At 37.6% G+C, this 24,082-nt stretch overlaps 1 protein-coding gene across 2 annotated transcripts in view; it reads right to left on the bottom strand.

The window, feature by feature from the left end:
- Positions 1-24,082, bottom strand: part of Gmds (GDP-mannose 4,6-dehydratase) — a 547,719-nt gene that overhangs the window by 303,379 nt on the left and 220,258 nt on the right. For both annotated transcript variants that reach the window (XM_037205844.1, XM_028881187.2), the window contains exons 5-6: positions 12,330-12,522; positions 11,198-11,302 (exon numbers count right to left, since the gene is read on the bottom strand). In XM_037205844.1, coding sequence (XP_037061739.1) covers positions 11,198-11,302; positions 12,330-12,522 — 298 coding nt within the window. The remainder of the gene's footprint in view (positions 1-11,197; positions 11,303-12,329; positions 12,523-24,082) is intronic.

Raw genomic sequence — 24,082 nt, 5'->3', positions numbered from 1 at the left:
CATGGATCTTGGAGGAAAATCTGAAGTACTACTTTACTAACCTAGAATAATACCTAATTATATTCTAAATATTTGTCCTTATATCCACAGATAAGAGTGGCTCTCACTCCTCATCAAGGAAACTTTTCTTTGTAACAGACAGCAATCATTAAAGAAAACCACACAACCAATCAAAATGCAGAGTTATAGAGCCCAGTCCAAAATGAAACATCTACAACACAACTCCTGCACCTAAGGCTCAGGGATGATTACAAAAGAGAGGACAAAAGATTTTAAGGGCTAGAGGAACTGGGAGTTTTCTGTGAGATTGTGTCTCCTACAAATATCAAAAGCTACACCCATGAAATCTTACCAACATGGCTATCTAAAAATGACTTAGAACAAAAACAGCACCAACATACATGCTAACATAGGAAGAGGAACACCCATGAGGGGCCTCAATACTACACAAAGAACTACAGACAACTAAGGAATGCTGAGAGCTGGAGAAAGTCTTCCCCTGGGAAAAGCACACCAACTGGTTATCCAAAAACATGTACATAGAAGTAACATTATATGGACTGAGCAGGTTGTATTTATATATTTATGAACATACACACACATAACAACAATTAAAGAAAAAGAGGCCACAATTTTGAAAGAGTGTGGGGGGTATAAAATGATGTAATTACCTTATAATCTCAAAAACAAATTTTAAAAGTCATATAGCTTGTAATTTAAATCATAACCATGGGCCTGAGACACGGTTCTATGGTAGTGTTTAGCATGTGTAAGGCCCTAGAGTCCATACCCAGCACTGCACAATTACACAAATGTATATCTACATGCTTCTCAATGGTATATTCAAAAGGCAAAGTGGTATTTCTCTTTTCTTGATTGTATTTTTTAAATAAAGCTTTGTGTTCTTCACAAATGATTTTCACAGCGTCATTAATAAAAGTACATGAATGGTTCTAAACAATATTTAGAAACTTCCTAAATGATCTTTCATAGATAGTTTTGGTATCTGTCCATTATTCCTTAATTCTGTTGTATTTTGGTTTTCACTTTCCTAGTATAAATAAAATTGGCTTATTAGAATCCCCTGTACAAATGGTTTTTACCACAATGAGAGTGATTCTCCAACACCACTTCCATTTTTATCTTTTTGGAATTTATAAATGCCTCCTGACCACACTAATTCAGTAAATCCTGTAGTCATGGATTTTGCTGCCTTCATTCCTTACTGTCCTATTCTTACTCAAGAATAATTAGAATCCCACCACAGAGCTGAGTCTGACAGAGTTTTACTTTGAAAGCAGAGGAGAAAAGAAACTAACACTCTCCAAGTCATTGCTGAACATAGTAGAAAATGAACAAATAGAAAAGAAAAGAAAAGAAAAGAAAAAGTGAAAGCAAGCAAAGAATGCTCCCATGTACAAGGCATGGTGTTAAGCTTTTTCCTATATCCTCCCTTATTATCTGCACAGTGAACTGATAAGGCAAATGACCCTCACAATGTCCTTGCCAGGAATCGTCATCCTTTCCATGTGCAAATGAGGAAACTGAGGTCTGAATGAGTAACTTGTCAGAGATAGAACTTTCAAGTAGCCTGAGTAAAACTGCCTATCCATGCTGCAGAAAGGTGTGACATCAGTTAACAGTTTGGTTTCAAACAAATGTTACATATAAATCATGAAACATTATGGAGAAAAACACCTTTGATTCAATTAGACAACCATATAAATAGCATCTTACTTAGTGGGAGGGAATATTTTGTTGGATGGTAATAACCACTTCCAGTAAAACAAGGATCGCTTCAGAAGCGTTTCATGGCTAAGCAATTATACTGCATCTATCCACAGAGAATAAGATGGGCCAGACAGCACTATAATCCCCAAAGGTCCATGTCATCTGTGAACTATCACAGTCCACACATACACAATGGCAAATGAGATGATATCATTTTGTACTCCAACTGGAAAGGCAAGGTTAGTAGCCAACAATTAACTACTTGTGAACAGGCAAAATGGTTGTTAAAATCTATTAAAGCCACATGGAACTCCAATAGGAGATTACTTCATCTCCTGATTTCAAAATGGGTAGCAATTGTTCCCGCTCCACCAGTGAGTTAAGGTTCTGATACTCATCTATAAAAGAAATTACAAAGCACCTTTGATAAAAGCACAAATAAAATATGGAGCTGGTATCACTGGTTTGCTTGTTCCTTGGTATTACTATACCAGTACGACTGTAATTTGCAAATTGTAATTCTGTGGAGTATTCTACTCCACAGTATTATTCATATGAGGAAACAGGGTGCTTTCTAACACTATGCATTGTGTTATCTCCCAAAGCATGAAATTGGTCATGAATTCTAAAAATTTTGAGGAAAATTCTCATTTATAGGAAACCTTCCACACTTTATTGCTGTAATTTTGTGTAGTAAAGGATTACCTGCAACCTGCTTTAATAACAAATACAGAGAGATTTTTTTTTCTTGTTGAAGGTAACAACTGAAGATGGGGGGGGGGGCAGGTCTTATGGGTGCACCAGGTGGCTAAATGGCTAAAGTGAGAGCTCAATCTTGAAAGGGTAGGACAAAGTCATGAAATTACAACTCTGCTGACTGCTTTCCTGAACCTGCTCTGTCATGGATGACTCAAGGTCCCATGGCCAGAAGAGTCTCATATGCAGCTACAGAAACAAGAATGTTAAATACTTGCTATAGCTCCATAAAAAGAAAAACAGTATCTTGTGTTTTGTATCTTTGTTTTGAGTCAGGGTCTTGCTATGTAGCCCTTGCTGGTCTGGAACTCACTTTGTAGATCAAGCTCACCTTGAACTCACAGAGCTCTGCCTGCCTCTGCCTCTAGAGGGCTGAGACTAAGACTAAAGGCATCCAACTCTATACTGTTATAAATGACATTCAGATAGTTTCTCCAAGAAGACTTTTTTAAGTGAAGCTGTAGGGCATTGGTTTCTTATGTTCAACTCAACTGTTATTTTTATTGGGTGGTTTTGCTGTTTTTTTTTTTTTTTTTTTTTTTTTTTTTGCTATGAGGGACTCTTTTATGTACTTTAGGATGCTCTGCAGAGTTGCCATCATCTACTTATTTAGCAAGTATCACGCAGTTGTGACAACCTGAAGTACCTCCAGACACTGGACATGTTCTCCTGGAGGACAAAGTCACTCTCCCAAACTCATTCCCATAGATTCACCAACAGTATGAAACTGATCTTTAAAGCTAAAAATAACCAATACATTTTAGAACAGAACAAAGAGGAAATTATTTTAAGATTTATTATAACTTACATAATTAATTTTGTACCGGAATGGTAGCTTAAAAATTCTGAAGATTAATTTATGATAATAGACATTTTACAAAACAGATACTTGGCAACTAAACAAATGCTCAAGACTACCACTAAAAGCCACAAGTTCACGAACCTTAAAATGTCACTGAGGTGAATACTGTGTTTAGACAGATATATATGATTTCTTATGAAGCCCATATTTAGAGGAATGTGCTATATCATCTAAAAATGGCTCAAAATCCAAACAGTGGCAGCACACCATCCATTTGTGGGTAGTCCTAAACTGCTAATTATCTTAAGTACTTTATAAACTAAGTATTGCCTCATGATTCTTAATGCATTTTATTAGTTTTATTTCTTTTATTGATACTCTAAGCATTTGTTTCATATCACATTTTTCTTTTATTAAAAATAATGCTTTATGGGCTGGAGAGATGGTCCAGTGGTTAAGTTTTAGTTCCTAGAATCCACATAGTGGCTCACAAGCATATGTAGTTCCAGTTCCAGAGAAACACGCTCTTCTGAACTCTGAGGGCACCAGGAATGCAAAGCTGCAGGCCAATGACAGACTGTCTCAAACAAAAGGTGGAAGGTGCTTGAGGACCAACAATCAGTTATATGCTTGACTTCCACACATGTGCCATGCACACATAAACCCTCTTGTATGCATGCATACATACATTCACATAGATTTTTAATTTTTTTTATATACAGATTCCATACCTAAACAAGGTTCATATGGCTCTCCTCTTCCAGGATCATTTTCAGCCTCAGCTGACATTTTTTAGATTTACGACCTTAGTTCTTTCATTCGTGAAAAAACAGGATGGATGATCTGTAAATGTCATTCTCCCATAAATTCTGAGAGTATTTTGGGAGAGCTGTCTATTTCCTAGTTCTTTCAAAAGAGTTATTGTGTAATTTTAGTTATAAAAGTTAGAAAAATAGAAGTATACATGATTCTTTCCATATATATATATATATATATATATATAATATATATGTTAAACGAAGTAGCCAAAATATCTCCAAAAGAACTCTTTGAGTGTTAAAACACAAATCAGTGATTCTTAAGTCAGCTAATGGGCTAGTATTTTTCACTGTTCTAGTACTTGCTGAAAAAGATGATGATGGAAACCAAACTACTGATTCCTCAGCTCAGTAAAGATTAGTGATGAAATACACAATAAGATGAGCACAAAACACCTTTTGGTGGTACACACTAGGCTTCAACAATTTAGGGAAATTCTAGGGAAACCAAGGAATTCTAAAGAAAGACATAATTGCTATCATCTTTAAAGATGACAACCAGAGAAGAAAGCTGTGTTACACATGTAATACATTATTTTTCTAACAGACATGGAAGGGGAATGAAAAACTTGAAACTTTCTGAGAACAGAGAATGTTTTACCATAACTGAGCAAATGTCCTATTGTTGGTTTCTGTAAAACTAGAACCCAAGAACACATGCATGCTAGCTAGGCAAGTGCTCTGCCATTGAGCTATACTCGTAGCTCCAAATGCTCTGTTCTTTTTTGTTTTCTTTTTTTTAATTAAGAGATTTTCTATTTGTTTTACATTATCAACCATGATTCCCCTGTCCTCCCTCCTCCCATCCCCCATCCTTCTCCCCCAACCCACCCCCCATTTCCACCTCCTCCAAGGTAAGATCTCCCCTGGGGAATCAGCAGAGCCTGTTACATTCAATTGAGGCAGGTCCAGTCCCCTCCTCCCTGCACCAAGGCTAAGCAAAGTGTCTTAGCATAAGCACTAGGTTCCAAAAAGCCAGTTCATGCACTAAGGATAGGTCCCAGTCTCACTGTCTGGGGGCCCCCTAAACAGTTCAAGCTAATCAACTGTCTCACTTATCCAGAGGGCCTAGTCCAGTACTATGGGGGCTCCTCAGCTATTGGTCCACAGTTCCTATGTTTCCACTAGTTTCCAAATGCCCTGTTCTTAAGCATTTGTAGTAAAGAAAGAGTGGGAGGAGAATAGAAGAAGCATGCCATACACATGGAACCTAATTTTTACTCAGGCCAGGGATATCTTGGGATGAAGTAAATCAATAAACTCCAACTTCACCTCCTCAGTCTACTGTCTTTTCTAGAAGCAGCTACCACTACCATGCCCAGACTTTCCTACTGATAAAAGACTGTGAGTCAGCATAAGAAACACATCCTCATCAAACAGCTGGACTGAAATATACTTCCCACACCTTACAGAACTGATTTTTCCAGATTGGGAGCCTAGTCTAGCCACACTGAACAGTGAGCAATGTTTACTAGGCACACTCCTGGCCTAACCAAACTTTTCCCAGACTGGATCCTGGCCAGTCTTACTAAAGATTCAGCCACTCCTTAACTGCAGGAAATCCAAGTCTCTAATTCTATAGTCACCTTGAAAACAAAAACCAAGAGCATTCAATATCACATTAATTTCACCCTTTAATTATGATAGCATAATCACCAGAGTTAGGAAATCAAGTTTAACTTAATCATTTAATTGTTCAACCTTTTGAACTTGGATGTAGGATATATTTGGTTTCAGTTTCTCCTAATGTTAACATAAATACATTTTATTTTATTTGGAATAAATTTCTGTTAATATTATTTATAAATCGACAAATCTGTAATCATGACATGCCAAAGTATTTTACAGATGTAAGAATTAAAATATAGTGGACTGATTGCAAGACATAGGTGACAAATTTTTATTTTACCTTCTCATGCAATTAATAATAAAAGCAAATGTAAATATTATTCCTAGATTTACAAAGCAGACTTCATTATAATGTTTTAATTTGCAGATTAGTCTCAAATATAAGAGTAATTTGCAGATACGGTGGAACACACCTGTAATTCTAGCACTTGGAAGGCCGAGGCAGAAAGATCTCATATTTGAAATCACCATGGGCCATATGGTGAAGTGAGACCAGGTAGGGATTGCTGATGGTGATGAAGTCAATGGTAAATAGTGTATTTGAAAAAAATTCAAGTATCATTATGTATGAGATACTTTAATAAAGCAAAGAATCTTTTCATATTTTCCTAAGGCTTTAGCCTATATAAATAATATCCTTATGGCATCAAAGTTTTACTAACTCTATCTATTCAAAGAAATCTAAGGATAAAGATAAAATTTGGCATATTAATTTTCTTCTAGAAATTAAATAGCTTAGAGAATAAACAATCCTTTTTCCCAAAGAATAAGTAAATTTGCATCTCCAGAAGAAAGGAGGTCATTGCAGCCATACCCATGGCAAAGGGTATACTGTATTAATTCAAATGTAATATATAGAGATGCATATTTACACTGCAAGAAGAAGGTTGATACAAGATTTCAAGTGTGATAAAATCATGTGAGAGGGAAAAGTTTTTCAAATATATAAGCACATTTGAATAATTTGTGAAATAAATTAAGCAATAGTATATTTATTTTTAAAATTGGATACTTATTAATAAGAATACCCCATTAATATTTATATCAGTATATAGCACATAGTAAGAATTGATCACAGAATAAGCTAATACATTTTCATGTCTTATGGACCTACAATGCTAAGATCTTACCCATTACTCACTGGCTTGTAGTAGGTGCTACATATGAGCAACATAAACATACTTGTTCCTAATGGAAAGAGCTGGTAGATCATTGGGTTTATTCCCTAGCAATTATTTCCAAGTATTTGTCTAATATAACCACCAATGATTCTGTCTCTAGATTTATAATAAAGTTCTCACAACACAAATGTGTTTTTAAATACAGCACTAAAAAAAAGAAAACAGAACCAGAAAGCTGAGATGGAGAAAAGACATATAATGAAATTAGAATGAGACAATGTCAAAACTTAGGAGGTGGCTGCTATAGTGGGCAGGTCTTGGTCAGCTGAAAGCTTGTTTGGGTCTCACACTGATGATGATTAACTTTTCTTTAGCGCACAATGCCTCTTTAGTACAGCAGGAAAGGACATCAGAGTTCCAACCAAATATTACCTGCCCAGCACAGTAGGGCTACTGAACATGACTGACTCTCGGACACTAACCCCTAGAAAACCAATTTGCTATTTGGGAGAAACCCCACTGCAAGTTTTTTGGATGTCCATTAGATATTCCTTAAAGGCCTAGATAGTAAATATTTAGTAATTCCAGGATACAGGATTCTAGGGTGTGAATATAGCCATGTAAACTTAGGAGCATAGGAGCATAGGAGCATAGTTGTATTCTAACAAAACTTTATTTACACACAAAACTTTATAAACACACACACACACACACACACACACACACACACACACAGATGTGAAAAAAATGGACTTGGTTCATGAGCCACAGTTTGCCAAAGTCTGGTCTAGAAAAGTTTTACATAAAAAATTAGTTCTTTCATATCTTTTCTAGTCATAAACTACCATAAAACATTATATGAGCAATCAAAAGAGGTTGCCATTTATTTTCAGTGCAAGAAAAATTTATTTCTCTCCCCAAATAATCAGCTTGAGTTCTATTAATGTGGACTTGTGATTGTATTGTGGATTAGATCAATGTTTTCCACTGATCCATCAAGGAAAAAGTGCGTGTTCTCTGTGGTAGTAGTAGGGTGCAAAGCTAAAATGAAGTCACCTTCACTACCATCCTAAGTTGTGGCTGTACATAGTAAGAATTTTAAAACTGTATAATGCTCATCAAAGGTATATCAGACTGAATCATTAATATGAATAGTTTGTGTTAGCTTTAATTACTATATGTGTGGAACCATTAAAACAACATTCATTAAAAATTCTCCTATAATTTTTTTTTACTGTTTTCTAATTCTGATATTCTAAATTTAAGTCAGTAAAGTTTTATTGAAATAGCAGATACTCATTCTTTCTTTAAAAATATTTACCTAATGCCTATTAGCACAATGGTATGTCTTTAGATGCTAGAGATATAAAAACACAGTATAGTCCTCATCTAAGATAGTTTCAGTCTAGCACAAATGTCTCCTCTGAAAACAATGCTTAATCTTTAAAACAATTACTTTCATATTAATTACATTTATTTTAATTTTCAAGTTTTAAAAATGCTGTATATATTAGATTTCACAAGTTTTATCAAAGCTAGTATTAACATATATTCATATTTCTACTTTTTATAATTTGATTATATAAATTGAGTTTAAAAATGGAATACCACTGATTTCTGTATATGTAATAAAGCAATAAAATGGCATATACAACAAGGTCAAGTTTTATTTAATTTAATAATCTTAATGTGATAACTTTTTTGGTAATTTTTATTTCAGTCCGTGTGTGTCTGTCTGTCTGTCTATCTGTGTCTGTGTATGTATGCACAGGCAGACACAAGTATGTCATAGCACAGGAGGTTGGAGGACAATTTTTGAAGGTGAGGTCTCCACTTCCACTGTGGGAATGAATGAATGAAGTCACCTTCAGTACCATCCTAAGCTGCAGCTGTACATAGTAAGAATTTTAAAAGTGTATAATGCTCATCAAGGTATATCAGATGGATCAAACTCAGGTCTTAAGGTTTCTAAAGCAAGAGCCTTCACCTGCTAAGCTATCATGATGCTCAAGATCAAGTCTAACAAATATTTAACAGACAACCATAATGCAAGAAATGCATGGAGTCTGCTTAGAGGGCAAAGAAATTTATTAGGGGAGAAAAACTCATTGTACAGAACAGAACTGTCACAGGTTCTGGAATGCTGGGACAAAGTCTCACAATGTTCTGGCCGTCTGAGTCAGTCCTGCATCCAAGTCCCATGAGGGAATGAAGAGGACAGTGCCTACTTGCATCTTATGTCTTAAGGGTAGCCAAGAGGACATGCCCCAGAGGCATGTACTTCAAGGTCATAGGCAAGTAGACCAGTTACCTGCTGCATCCCTAGAGACAGTGCTTCAAGGTCATACACAGAACAGTTATCTACTACACACCCAAGTTGCAGAATGACATAAAGGATAACTATCTTTGCAGGTCTGAAAGCATGAAGGGCATCTCTGGAAATATTAATAGTAGCTCTGGTGATAGGAAACAATGTAGTAGGTGCTACATATGAGCAACATAAACATACTTGGTTGGACATCTGTGTAAATGCAAAGAATGAGAGATAAAGTGCTGGTGGTTTCTATCATTCATTATTGTTTACTTAGACTCAACCAGTTGAAAAGTATCTTCTCTTTAAATTCCATTAGAAAGACATCAGAAATTATCATTTCTAGAATGTATTCTAAAATCAATTTGAAATAAGTTCTTAAGTATTATTCGTTTTGTTTGTTTGTTTTCCCGAAAACTGTATTTGCTTGCATGGGCTTAGTTATCATTGAGACTATTGGCAATATAATTTCTCTGTTTACAATATTAGGTTTTAAGTAAGAAAATGAGGGAAGAAACTTTTTCTTTACCTCTCAACATTTTAAATTTTTCCTCAAAATTCATAAATATTATCTTTTAAAAGTCAGGAAATAAACAATAATGATGAAAAAGGCTTCAATTATAGGGTACAAATAGAGGACTAGCAGAGACATGATATTTAAATTATCTTTTTACTGTACAATCTAAGAACACTTTTTTCTCTCTTAACCTGACTTACAGCAATTAACTTTTACATTTTTTTGTGGAGTGTAGGAGGGATGGGTCAGGTTGAAGAGGAAAAAAAAATACAGAAACCCAATAAAAATACACAAGCATGTTTGTGAGGAAAGTGACAGGATTTCCATTACCGAGTAGATTCCTAAAGTGGTCCAATACCCCACCCTACGCTGCTGTACACACCAGATACTGCAAGGGAAAAATAAAACCCTTCTATCTTTCCACTTCCCCTTATCAGAAATACCCAGAACACTAATTAAAGATATGAAGATATGGGGTGTGTGTGTGTGTGTGTGTGTGTGTGTGTGTGTGTGTCAGAGAGAGACAGAAAGACAGAGACAGAGAGAGACACATCAGAGATGACAGGTTGGCATCCATACCTTAACAGCCCATCACGGAATTGTTAACTTAGGCAATTATAAAATAAAAATGTGATGCTAAAGATACCTTAATAAACATGTCACTTTAATCATTCTCTATGACTTGTTGATTTAATTAGGTGAGTATATAGTCACATAAAATTTCACTGAAATAGTTACAAGTATTACTGGTTGTTGGGCAAGAAGCAACTTATAATATTGGGCTTCTTATTCTTTCTCACACTCTAAGACTAAATGGCCATTAAACTTAATAAAATATCTTTGATTTAGATTATACAAATAAGTTTTACTTTGTAAAGAATGATATTGTGGGTTCTAGTCCCATCAGAACTCACCCAGCTTGGCTAATATTTCTCATGTTTCATTAAATCAGAAGTAATGGTGGGGATATACATTTTCTTACTTAAAACCTAATATTGTAAACAGAGAAATTATATTGCCAATAGTCTCAATGATAACTAAGCCCATGCAAGCAAATACAGTTTTCGGGAAAACAAACAAACAAAACGAATAATACTTAAGAACTTATTTCAAATTGATTTTAGAATACATTCTAGAAATGATAATTTCTGATGTCTTTCTAATGGAATTTAAAGAGAAGATACTTTTCAACTGGTTGAGTCTAAGTAAACAATAATGAATGATAGAAACCACCAGCACTTTATCTCTCATTCTTTGCATTTACACAGAAATTTCCCAGTTCTTGGTTTAAAACTACTAATGAAACTAGTAAATTTGGTACACAGTCCAGCTTGACATAGAACTTTAAAAAGTTCTTATAAATTAAAGCTGGATTTATATTTTTCATTTACCACAGACATTTACAACAGAAGTAGACATAAACTTTTTCAATCTATAGAACATCAACAGAATATACATATACCCTTTTCTGTTATTAAAGTTAAATTCTCCTTTGGTAATGTATTCACTGACCTCTTCTAGGACTCTCATGATTGAAGAGAATGCCATTCACCGCAAAGAGATTATATGCCTCACGAAAGTTCACCACGATCCAATAGGCATAGAGTTTGGCTGCTCCTGTTGGAATAATTTTTTAAAGACAAAGTTTAGTCTAAAGGACCATGCTTTTCATTCACCTTAAACAGTAATAACTGACAAAATATTATCTCTAATGCATCAAAATGACTAATATGAATACCAAGCCAAAACACTGTGTGCCAACTAATCATGTGCATTGAGAAATAAAATTCTTACTTTATAACATTTATAATTAATTCCTGAAGCATCTCATTTTATTCAACTATACTATACAATATATAAAGTTCATCTTTCTTACCTCTGTCTCTTTCAAAGTGTCTGTCACTGTCTGTCTCTGTCCCCCCTCCCCATATGTGTGTATGGGCATGTACACTTGCGCACATGCATACATACACACTTTTAGATAATGAGATAAAAAAATATTTGGGATCTTAATATTCAAACTGTTTTAAAATGTTATCGCCGGGCAGCAGTGGCACATGCCTTTAATGCCAGCACTCGGGAGGCAGAGCCAGGTGGATCTCTGTGAGTCCCAGACCAGCCTGGTCTACAGAGCGAGATCCAAGACAGGCACCAAAATGGCACAGAGAAACCCTGTCTTGAAAAACCAAAGATAAATAAAATAAAATGTTATCAAATATGTCTTTCATTAATATCTTCTTTACAAATATGGTACATATAAGTCTGTCTTTTTCTCCTAGGTTTGAGCTCCAAGAAATTTTCATAGGGAAAATTACAAAACAAACAAGTAAACACAAAAGCTCGTAGCTCCAGCAAATCTCTAAGCAGCTTGGGAAAAGAGTCCTATTGGGTCTAATTTCCATTTAAAGTGATTTGTGTAGAAAGGTTGGATAAACAAGGACTGGTGAATGAGGTGCTAATTCACCCAGAGACAATGGCAATAATGCATACGGTATGTTTCCCAACAAGTCCAGACACTTTAGTCTATCTAAATGTCAATCTCACACCCAAATGACTTCAGCTATGACACATGTGCAGAATGAAACCAGAAACATCCCCACACCTGCAGAGAGCATTTCATGCAGCTGGGCACATGTGTCCTTACCATAGGGTGACCTTGGATAGAAAGGTGTGGTCTCCTTCTGGGGTATTTCCTGTACTTTTCCATACAGTTCACTTGTCGAGGCCTGGTAGAACTTCACAGAATTTATAAGGCCACAAGTTTTGATTGCATCCAGAAGTCGCAAGGTGCCAACTCCATCAACATCTGCAGTGTACTCTGCTAAGTCAAAGGAAATCTGGAAAGAGAAGACAAAGATGAGCTGCACTAAAGGCCATCAGTGAGGGATACTGGCTAGGGTGATATGCACAACAGTGTAGGAGGAATCGTAAATGGTCTTATTAATAAAAAACAAACCTAGAGCCAGGTATTGGGGTGAAAGCTGGAAGATCAGAGAAACAGAACAAGCCACAACTTCCTCACCTTGCCAATTCCTCAGCTGATTCTGTTTCCTCAGACTGGAAGCCTGAGGAAATCTGGAAGTCCTCATCCAGAATGAATCTCAGCTGAACTGTGCTGCTCAAAAGCCCAAAAGCTTAACCAGCCAAAAGCTTCTAGTTCCTGGTCTTCATGCCTTATATACCTTTCTGCTTTCTGCCATCACTCCCTGGGATTAAAGGCTCACTTTCTGGGATTAAAGGCATGAGTCACCATGCTTGGCTGTATCCTTGAACACACAGAGATTCAGGTAGATCTCTGCCTCTGGAATGCTAGGATTAAAGGTGTGTGCTACCACTGCCTATCCTCTATGTTTAATATTGTAGCTGTTCTGTTCTCTGACCCCAGATAAGTTTATTAGCGTGCACAATATTTCAGCAAACACAATATCATCACACAACAGTTTCACATCCTGGGATTTTATGCTGTTTAGAAGACAGTAAGTGTTAATTTCCTAAGAGAATTTCCAATGTGGAGATAACGTTCTTCCAGTATCAAACAGCTGAAGACTATGTCAATATCCATTCAGCACTTGTGACAATTTAACACCTTGTGTTTCCTCAGCATTCCAGCTGGATCCCTGAGGTGCTTTGCATGATGGGGCAATGCTCTCTTCTTCAAAAAGTATTCATTAAAAATTCAGTTTAAACCAAATTCTTAGGGGTCTAAAAAAATTCATGGCTTGAATGGGCCCTGGTTGATGTTTGTGTACCAAACACTGAGAACAAGTACTTTATACCATAGTTGACTTTTTTTTTTTTTTTTTTTTGGTTTTTCGAGACAGGGTTTCTCTGTGTAGCTTTGCGCCTTTCCTGGAGCTCACTTGGTAGCCCAGGCTGGCCTCGAACTCACAGAGATCCGCCTGGCTCTGCCTCCCGAGTGCTGGGATTAAAGGCGTGCGCCACCAACGCCCGGCTCATAGTTGACTTTTAAAAGGACTCTTTTAAAAAAAAATAAGGGCACAAAAATAACTATAGTATCTATGAAGTATATAATTTTATTTCTTAAACAGCACAATGACAGTGGTTGTAGCAAATTGCTAATGTGTATATGAACTGATTTCAATGAGGGTACTGAGATGTAATTCAACATATTCCAGTTTTTCAAAATGGTTTTTAAAAGGAAACAGGTATGTTCTCAGTTAGGTTTCTATCTTTGTGGTAAAGAATATAACTAAAAGCAACCTGGGAAGGAGAGAGTTTATCTGGCTCACACATTCCAATCACAGCCCATCATAGAGGAAAGTCAAGCCAGGAACTCAAGGCAGGAACCTAGAAGTGGGAGCTGAGGCAGAAGCCACAAAGGAATGCTGCTTACTGGCTTGATGTCTAAGTCTTACTTATTCTTCTTTCTTATACAACACAGGATCAAAAGTCCAGAGTTGGCACTGCCCACAGTAAGCTAGGCTAGCCCACATCAATCATTAATCAAGTTAACAATATTACTGATTTATCTATAAGCAATCTTATGGAGGCATTTTCTCAATTTGGGTTCCTTTTCTCAGATAACTGTAGTCTGTGTCAAGCTGATTAAAAACAGAAAAGCAAACAAAAAACCCCAACCTAGGAACATGTGATTTCTAGGTTTATTTCTTACATAACTTCCACACATGATAAGTAATTGAAACTTATTTTAAATCTTTTAAAATAATGAGATGAAAACCTTATCACTGACATATCATTGTAGTATGAATTACCTTAGTCTTCATGTGGAAAAACATCTCAATAGGGTAAGTAAGACCATTGGCTTTCATTATTTCCTGGCCAGTAGGTACCCCTTGGACAGAAGCCATGGTATATATATATGGGTATATGACACTGTCAAGAAGCTGATCAACTGCTCCTTAAGGACTCCAATTTACTACATCCATATTACCTGGGGCTGTATGTAAAGCTTTGGGGGTAGCCAAGAAATTAAAAAGAAAAAATGTGTATTTCATTCACAATGTCTAAAAAGCCACAGAAGTAAAAGTAAGGCCATTTTATACCCATTGTGTATGTGCCTGTTGTGTGCACACATATATGGGTGCAGACACCAGGTAGAGGCCTAAAGAGGATGCTATATGTCTTCCCCTATGGCTACCCACCTTACTTCCTGAGACAGAGTACACCTGAAACTCGTGTATGGAACTAGGTCTACTGACTAGCAAAATCTGTTGATTCCCTATTCCACAACACTAGTATTACAGGTATACATGACCATACCCAGCTTTTACATAGATGCAGGAGATTTGAACTGAGGTCCTCTTGCTTGCAAAGCAAACACTCTTACAAATTGAGCCATTTTTCCAGCATTTTATTTTATTATTTTTTAATTTATTTTGTCAGGGTCACACTAAATAGCCCTGGCTGACCTGGATTACTATATGTAGACTAGGCTAGCCCCAAATTCACAGAAGTCCACCTGCCCCTACCTCCAAGTGCTGAGATTAAAAGTATGCATCACCATTCTCAGTCCATTTTATTCTATTTAAATAATACTTTATAGAGATATATAAAATGTACTATAAAGTAGTTTATAGAGATACTATAAAACTTGCCATTTTAAAGTTTACAATTTAATAGTTTTCATAATTCACAGCATTATGCAATCATAATTACCATCTTACTTCAGAACATTTTTATCACTCTCAAAACACTCTGTAGCTATCAGTAGTCATTCCTCAGCTCCCAGCTCCCACTCAGTCCTGAACAGTCACTGATCACTCTTCTTTTTCCTTTATCCATTTACCTACTGTACATGTTTCTCAAGAATGAGATTACAAAGTATGTGGGCTTCTGCAACTAGCTTCCTTCTCTTACTGTTTTCTTCTATCTTAGATACAGTTACCTAGGTGTACAGGTGCTGGGGTATGTGGCCACACCATGTTTATGTTTTTCAAAAGTTGCCGCATCATTTCACACTCTCATTCACTAATACAGATAAGGGTTCAGATCTCCTCACATCCTAACCAACAAGTTTTGTGGTCTTAGGTTATAGTCACGCTTGTGGTCTAAAGTGCTTTCTCACTGTGGTCTTGATATGCATTTTCTGGGATTAAGGACATTGAGGAGCTTCTCATGCACCTAATGACCATTAATGTCTGTTGAATCCTTTGCCCATTTTTTAAAGCTGGGCTCCTTATCATTTTCTTACTGGGCTGTGATGGTCTCTTCAACATTCCGGCACAAGTCCCCTGACAGATACATAACCTGAAAACGTCTAATTTATCTGTTTTTCTTTGTTATGTATGCTTTTTATGTTATATTTAGGAATAATTTGCATAAGCTAAAAATGAATGTATACTCATATGTTCTATTCTATGTTTATAAATTAGTCCCTTACATTTATTTCTATAATTATCTTGAATTAATTTTGTGTATAATTGAGGGTCCAAAATCATTACTTGCAGATCCAAATGTCCAAACACCATATTTTGAAAAGGCTATTATGTTTCTGCAGAATAGTCTGCACACAGAGGGCTTTGTTCTTAGGAAAAGCCCTGGCCCTGTGTTGATGGGAACACACACTGAAAAGGCCTCAGGACAGGAGTGTCAACGGCTCTATTAAAACAATAACAGTGTTATTTAAGTCCTCAGTGTGGGGCAGACATCATTCTAAGCAGTTTGAATGAACACATGATTCAGGTAGAAGAACAGGTAAGCACTTCATCTGAAACAGAAAGGGGACAGCAAGCAGAGAGTGGCGTGGTAAATGTAACATAGAGAACACAGCACACGCGTTCTATTCTCAGTGAACCAAGAGTCCCTGCAGACTCTGGAGTACAGGAAGGAAACTGTTCTACTTGAAAGAAGCAGTGGGACACCATTCAGAAAACATGCTCATGGAAAAGTATCCACTGCAGTTAGGATGACAGTAGCCTATGCTGCAGGGGATGATGGGGAAGGATGGCTGCCTGACAGCAATTTGGAAACATTTTTTTTCATATAACTCCATGAAAAAGAATGCATACATTTGGTAGTCAAAATTTTGTATAATAAGATTAGTTTATAAAAAAGACAATTGTTTAAAAAGTACTTTTCACATAAAGTAACAAATTAAATGTCCATGCCAGTCAAAACAGTACTTTATAGCTTCAACTTTGAAAGGTTAAATGTATGAGTCTCAAAACACTAGAGGTCTGGAGAGTTACAGCCCATGGGCGAAATCTGGCCAGCTGCCCACTATGAAATAAAGTTTTATAGGACACAGCCACATTCACTCTTTTTCATGTTTTTCACAGTTGTTTTCATGCTACAATCACTAGGCTGAATGAATTTGTTCCATAGAATGGAATTCCCACAACCTGAGAGTATTATCTGGCCCATTATAGGAAGAGCTTTCTGACCTCTGAATTAAAACTATAGTTATACTTTCCTATATTCTCAACACTGATGCCCCAGGACTTAGAATTTGATGACCAACTCACCCTTGAAACACACTATCAACTGAAAGTGCAGATAATCTGCCATACCTACTGCACATCCTAGCTCAGCAAATGGTTTCCTCTGGAGATTTTAGGGCCCCCTGTGCTTTATACATAGGATGCAGGGCCTATATTACTAGCTCAATGAAGACCTAAACTCAACATTTAAAGTTCAGATTCTGCTGAATGCTTATATTTTTGCATCACTGTAAAGTAAAACATACATATTCTAAATGTTGACTAGAGTCATTAAAAAAAAAAAGAGCTTTATTTTTCAGAGGCATGGTGACTCGGTGAGCAGCGTCTTACTTCACATGCTAAAGAAAACACTTAAGCAGACTGCTATGATAGAAAACAATGTAGGGAAAAAGCCCAAGTCTACCAAACACTGCCCTAACTCCCTCTCCAGAACAGCTCTTCACCTGCTTCTGGACCTCATGTTCTTCCAGATCTCTTCACACTCCATTGGTGGCAACTCTCCAGTTTGTGATGTTGTTCTACCAGGTTCAGGACATCTCTGCTCCAGGCCCAGGGATTAGTGTGCATGTTTGGGAGAGGTGGCTTTTCTCCTTCTACCCACACCCTAGGCAGGTCAATAACCATCTCACCATCACTATGCACACAACTCCAAAGAACTAAGTTTTGCTCTGCTTACTGTCTGCTGAATACCACCTCAGTTAAACTGAAATCAAGATGTTCCTCCCAAAGCTCTTGTCCCCCTGTCCCTCTCTCCATATAAATGGCATCTATCTAAAACAACACTTAGGACTCACCCAACTATTCCTTCCCTTCATAGTTCACAGAGATCTAAGCCTCCTCACCACTTCACCCTAGCTCCCCAATGTTCTCTTCATGGAAACTGACATAGTGGTCCCAACCAATTCAGATGATTCCCTCCCTGCTCATCCAGGCATGACTCAGTTGGCCTCTCTGGTCATCTTGCTGTTCTCACATTGAGACTAGCCTGATCCACTTGAAGTCTTTCCTCTGCCATCTCTCCAGTGGATGGAGGCACCCTCTCTAACCTTCCGCTCTCCTGTCACTAACCTTCAGCTCTCTTAAGCCCTCTACTGCAGTAGTCCTCCACCTTCTCAGACTGTGACCCTTTAATACAGTTCCTCATCTTGTGATGACCCCCCAATCATAACATTTTTTCTGTTGCTACTCCATGACTAATTTTGCTACTGTTATGAATTATAATGTAAACATCTGATAGGCAGGATATATGATATGTGACCCCCTCCTCACAAAGGGTTGAGAACCACTGCTCTAAAGGAAGCCAGCACCAATCCCCTCTATATTTATCTACATTATTATTTCTTCTTCTTTGCACTCTTTTATCTGTCTGCTTATTTATTACCTAGCTGTGTACATGTAAGCTCCATGATGACAGACTTCTATCTGCATTATCTCATATCTGCACAGTACTTGAAGACTATGTAAATTAATGACATATGTAAACATCAAATTCACAATAAAAATTCAAATTCACAATAAAAATTAAGACACAAAAACTAGGAGTAAAGAAAATTGAGCAAGTTCAATAGGAAAGAAATTTTCATTGAAACAAGAAACAACTATGTAAAAAAAAAAAAAAAAGATGAATAAGGATTAACCTTTCAGGCCCCTCAACCAGAAGATGGCAATATGGTAGACTCTGTAGACAGACACATTTGTTGTTTGCCTCTTCAGCTCCTTCTAACCCCACAGCTCCCTAGTTTGACTCCCTCTGGCCTACCTAGAGGTATCTACCTCAAGTCAGTGTGATCTCTGCCCTCTGCTCAGTCCTCCCTTCTTGTCTTCCTAGATCCCTTTCTGAATCTGGTCACCTGGAATAGCTGTGTTCACCCCACCAGTTCCAGAGCACTGTGACTTGGAGCAGTCACTCCATTGGACCCTGGCCTCCTTGGGCAGCCTGGCCTGCGGCCTCCTAAAGACAGCTCTGCTGCTGTTTCCTTTTCTGGTTGTTTCTACTACACAAATGAGCACCTGCTATATAGAGGCTGCTAGGAAATCTTACTAAAATGAGTAAGAAGCTTTTAAGCCTGAAGTACTTGACCCTAAATGACATCATTACACAACTAATAACAGAACAAACCACATATGGAGCAACTTCCACTTTAAATGTCTCAATCGGAAGATGGCTCACTGGGTAAAATATTTGCTGTGCAACATATGAACCCAAGCTCTAGCTCCAGCAACCACATAAAAAGTCTGGGTGCAGTAGCCTTATGCCTGTAATACCAGCATTGTAGTGGTAGAGAAAGAGGATTCTTCCAGCTTTCTGGCTAGCAAGTCCAGCAGAACCAGTGAGTTCCAGGTTCAGTGGGAGGTGGAGAATGTCTGAGGATGACACACATGCACACATGTGGGCACACACACCTCAATGAACTACTTGAAATTTCCTGATTCCATGTCATCTCAACGAAAGTGATTTGTCTGTGAAAGAAATAAATGCAGTAAAACAAAGCCAAGAGACACGTAAAATGCTTCCTCTAACAAAAGTTTCAAGAGAAGCTCAAGATGCCTTGTGCAGAAAACGTCTCAGACCACACAAGTAGTCGCAGTGTGCACTGTTTACAGCTCCTCTGCCAGAGAAAGTTATGAATCAAAGAGAGCAACAATAAAACATTGCTTTCCATCTTGAGTTAGTTGTTCCTAGTAAACAGGAGTCAGTAGGGATAGCTAGCCTGTACTTAATAGCTGGGACCATGTACAAATCTTTTGCCGGGGCTGGTAGAGTCAAGCAGGTGTGGGTCTGACTCTGGGGGAATGAGGTCTGGTTATAGGAAACACAGGGTAGGAAAGCAGAACCCTGCCTCCTGCTATTCTGCTTGTTCTTTTGTGGGTATAGATGAATAAGAGCAGGAAAAAGATACAAAAGGATACTGCAGGGACTCATTGGTGAGGTTACAAAGTGTGGTCATGGCACTCTGAGACTTAAAAAGAAAATCAAAGAGAAGCTCATGGAGGAAATAGCCATGAGGAAGTGAATATGAGGTACAAGTTGTTCTAGTAGCAGCAGTGATGTGTGGGGTTTGGGTTGGTGATTAAGAATGAGCAGCACGAGGAAAAAGCACATTGGCCATGTATGTTTCAGTAGTGGCTATGTTTCAGGACTGGAGAGTCCTGAGTTTACATACATGTGAGTAGATACTATTATATGCATTCAGTCTATACGTCTACAGCTTACCAAGGGCTCTAGGGAGACAGCCATGGCTATGGCTGAGCAGAAGACAGTACCAGTTGAACATGGCTTAGCCACTGTGTGCTGTGCTCTGAGCCTACAGTGAAATTCTCCAAGCCAGGATCAAGGGCTGCATCCACACACAATTTTGAATATTTTTCTTACCTTGTTGCAGTTACAGTTTTGTTTAAAAACATTTATAATTACAAGTCAGAAATACATTCATATGTTAAAAATTCCAGCCAGAAACAGAAGTGAAATCTTTGTTCAGCTTTATAAACTCAAAGGTAAATTAAGATATACATCAATTAAGGGTTTTCATGGGACTTATACTGGACAAGGTTAAAAACCCTACAATGTACAATGCTCTAAAGGCTATGAGGCACCACCCCTCCACTGCCTTTTTCTACCTGTTCCATTCCCAACATTTTGGAATGCTTAGTAAACAAGGCACCAAAATATCTGTTCAATAAAAAATGATTTCATGAATTTACATTTTTTGCAAATAAAAGCATACTGAAAGGTACCAATAAGAGTCAAAGAACAGATGCCCTTCAACTGAAGAATGGATAAATAAAATGTGGTACATATACACAATGGAGTACTACTCAGCAGAGAAAAACAATGACATCATGAGGTTTGAGGGCAAATCATCCTGAGTGAGGTAACCCAGACTCAGAAAGACAAACATGGTATGTACTCACTCATAGGAGGATACTAGATGTAAAACAAAGATGACTAGACTGCTACTCACAACTCCAGGGAGGCTACCTAGTAAAGAGGACCCTAAGAAAGACACAGGGATTGCCCAACAACAGAGAAATAGATGAGATCTACATGAAAAACCTGGACATGAGTGGGGGTAATGAAGGGCAAGGTTCGAGGGAAAGAAGCTTAGGGGAGTGGGAGATCCCAGCTGGATCAAGAACAGAGAGGGAGAACAAGCAATAAGAGACCATGATATATGAAGACCACATGAAAATAGGAAAAAGCAAAGTGCTAGAGAGGTCCCCAGAAGATACCTCCACAATAGACTACTTGCAGTAGTTGAGAGAAAGCCCGAACTGACCTACTCTGGTGATAGGATGGCCAAACAACCTAACTGTGATAGAAATCTCATCCAATGACTGATAGAAGCAGATGCAGAGATCCACGGCCAGGCCCCAGGTGGAGCTCCAGGAATCCAATTGGTGAGAAAGAGGAGGGTTCTGTATGAGCAAGAATTGTTGAGACCAAGGTTGGAAAAAGCACAGGGACAAATAGCCAAACTAATAGAAACGTATAAACTATGAACCAATAGCTGAGGAGTCCCCAACTGGATCAGGCCCTCTGGATAAGTGAGACAGGTGATTAGCTTGAACTGTTTGGGAGGCCCCCAGGCAGTGGGACCAGGACCTGTCCTTGCTGCATGAGCTGGCTGTTTGGAACCTGGGGCTTATGCAGGGATACTTTGCTCAGCCTGGGAGGAGGGGACTGGACCTGCCTAGACTGAATCTACCAGGTTGAGCTGAATCCCCAGGGGACTCTTTGCCCTGGAGGAGATGGGAATGGGGGATGGGATGGGGAAGGGGGGGCGGGAGGGGGGAGGACAGGGGAATCCGTGGCTGATATGTAAAATTAAATTAAATTATAAAATTAAAAAAAAAGAGTCAAAGAACATAGGGTGCTGTGCTTTTTATTACATTGCAAAGTCTGAGCATCCTATGAGGGGTTCACCTTCTTCTCGGGAAGCCAATTTCATTGTGGTCCCTTACTATTACTAACATAAGGAAGATCAGTGGCCCCATGAGGTGATGTTTGGGAATCTTCATTTCTAAAATGTTGGTGTTTTTCTTTTCCACTTCAGTGCTAATGCTTGAGTCATGAATCCCAGCTACTTTTGTATTCTCCAACAATATTCAGTCTATTCCCTAAAATCTGTCCTGAATTGCTTTTGCAAGTAAAATATAAATTAACCAGGCTTTGTTTTAATTAAAATTATTATAAAATAAATACTAAACTAAAACCACTATTTTGTGAGACAGGTGTAGTGGTATACACTTGTAACCTCAATACTTGGAGGCTAAGGCAGGAGGGGCAAGAGTTTGATGCCAGCCATAGCTACATGGAAAGAGTGGGAGGAGAAGAAAAAGAAAAAAAGACACAAATTTGCAACTTCAATGATTAAAATTAGACATCCCTTCTGTGATGTTTTTTTATAGTGGCTTATGAGGTAGAAAATCTATCATGATTTCTGTATGAGAAAACAATACTTGAAGAAACTATCCAGTTTCTTTACAGCAAACCTCACAGAAATTATTTTGTAGATCTACAGAAATAATGAGCCAAATTGTTTTTAACTAAGTCTCTATCATTCTATTTATCAATAAAGACTTGGGAGTCAGATATTGGGGTGAAAACCTGTTATCTCAAAGAGACCAAGAAGCAACCAGCTGGCCTTCCTTTTTAGCTGGATGTCCAGCAGGAGAGCATCTCTCCAGCCACCCCAAACAAAAAGGACCACAATACTCCCAAGTCTCTTCCTATTCTTTCCTGTGCATCTCTCTGTTCATATTCCTGGCTCCTCTGCATTCTCTATAGCTAATTTCTGTCAACTATTTTTCTGGTTCTGCTCCCTGATTCAAGATTGATTTTATTAAAACAGTCTCAGGGGTTCACAGTGCGATCAAATATCTCACAATGTCAAGTTACCTAACAAAATGAATTATATTGAATCTAACCAAGGATTTTCAAGGTCTGTGGATAAATTCAGGAAGGCATACAGTTTGAACAACAACAACCAACCAACCAACCAATCAATCAATCAAAGTATATATCTTAATTTTCACTAAGTTCTATATGAAAGTTTAGAGTTTCCTTCAATTGCAAATGCATGCCACACTTCCCAATAGCTTGACTGTTTCCTAAGAGCCATTGAAGGTGATGGGACAGTTGCTAGAAGTGTCCTGAGTACCAGTCACAGTACTCCTTGCTTTGAAGCTCTGGTGGAGATTAGGTCCACTGTTGGATGTGGATACTCTCTAATGTATCATGAACATTATTGCATTATTACCTTGCTTTTAAAAAATGTACTGTTAACATGTTTAATGTTAATAAAGTCATTTTCCTATGACTTTATTTATTTATGTTTCACTTGGTACCATAACAAATATTGTAAGAAAAAGACTGTGTCTCACCATATTGCTAAAGTCTATAGCAAAGAAAGTTTAACAAAATGATTGCCTCCTTTTGAGTAGGAACAACAGAATTTCATTATTTTAGAAGATGTTTAAAGAAAGCAATCTTTGGAATGTACCTGCATCCCTATCCATTGGCACAAGTTACACTCACAAGCTCTCAACACTACCATCAATTCTGACCACCAAAATCTAAGTGTATTATTATCCCACACTCTATTGATCTATGGTACAAATCTATTTAGTGGATATCTAGTCTTATGACAAAGTATCGAAAGTAATGTAAGTACACTAAAACATTAATGTGACACTAGAGTTGTACATACAAATTTAGGTGTGAACAAATTATCTCTGATATTCATTTTTAAATTTGTAGTTTAGTCCTATGAAGAATTTTAATCATTAACTGAGGTGAGCTAGCATTCCCAAACTCTCAGCTAGCAGACATTGAATGGTATAGACTGGATAACAAAGTTTTAACAGTAATCAGGAATTCTTAATGAAGGGCCTTAAAATATTAAACTAAATGGTTAAAAATATTTGTGGAAGAAGTTCAGTGACTATGATCACTTGTTGCTCTTGCAGAGAACCA

This window comes from Peromyscus leucopus, chromosome 5 (genome assembly GCF_004664715.2).
Source record: "Peromyscus leucopus breed LL Stock chromosome 5, UCI_PerLeu_2.1, whole genome shotgun sequence".
NCBI classification, from domain to species: domain Eukaryota; kingdom Metazoa; phylum Chordata; class Mammalia; order Rodentia; family Cricetidae; genus Peromyscus; species Peromyscus leucopus.
This window is presented reverse-complemented; position numbering and strand designations above follow the sequence as displayed.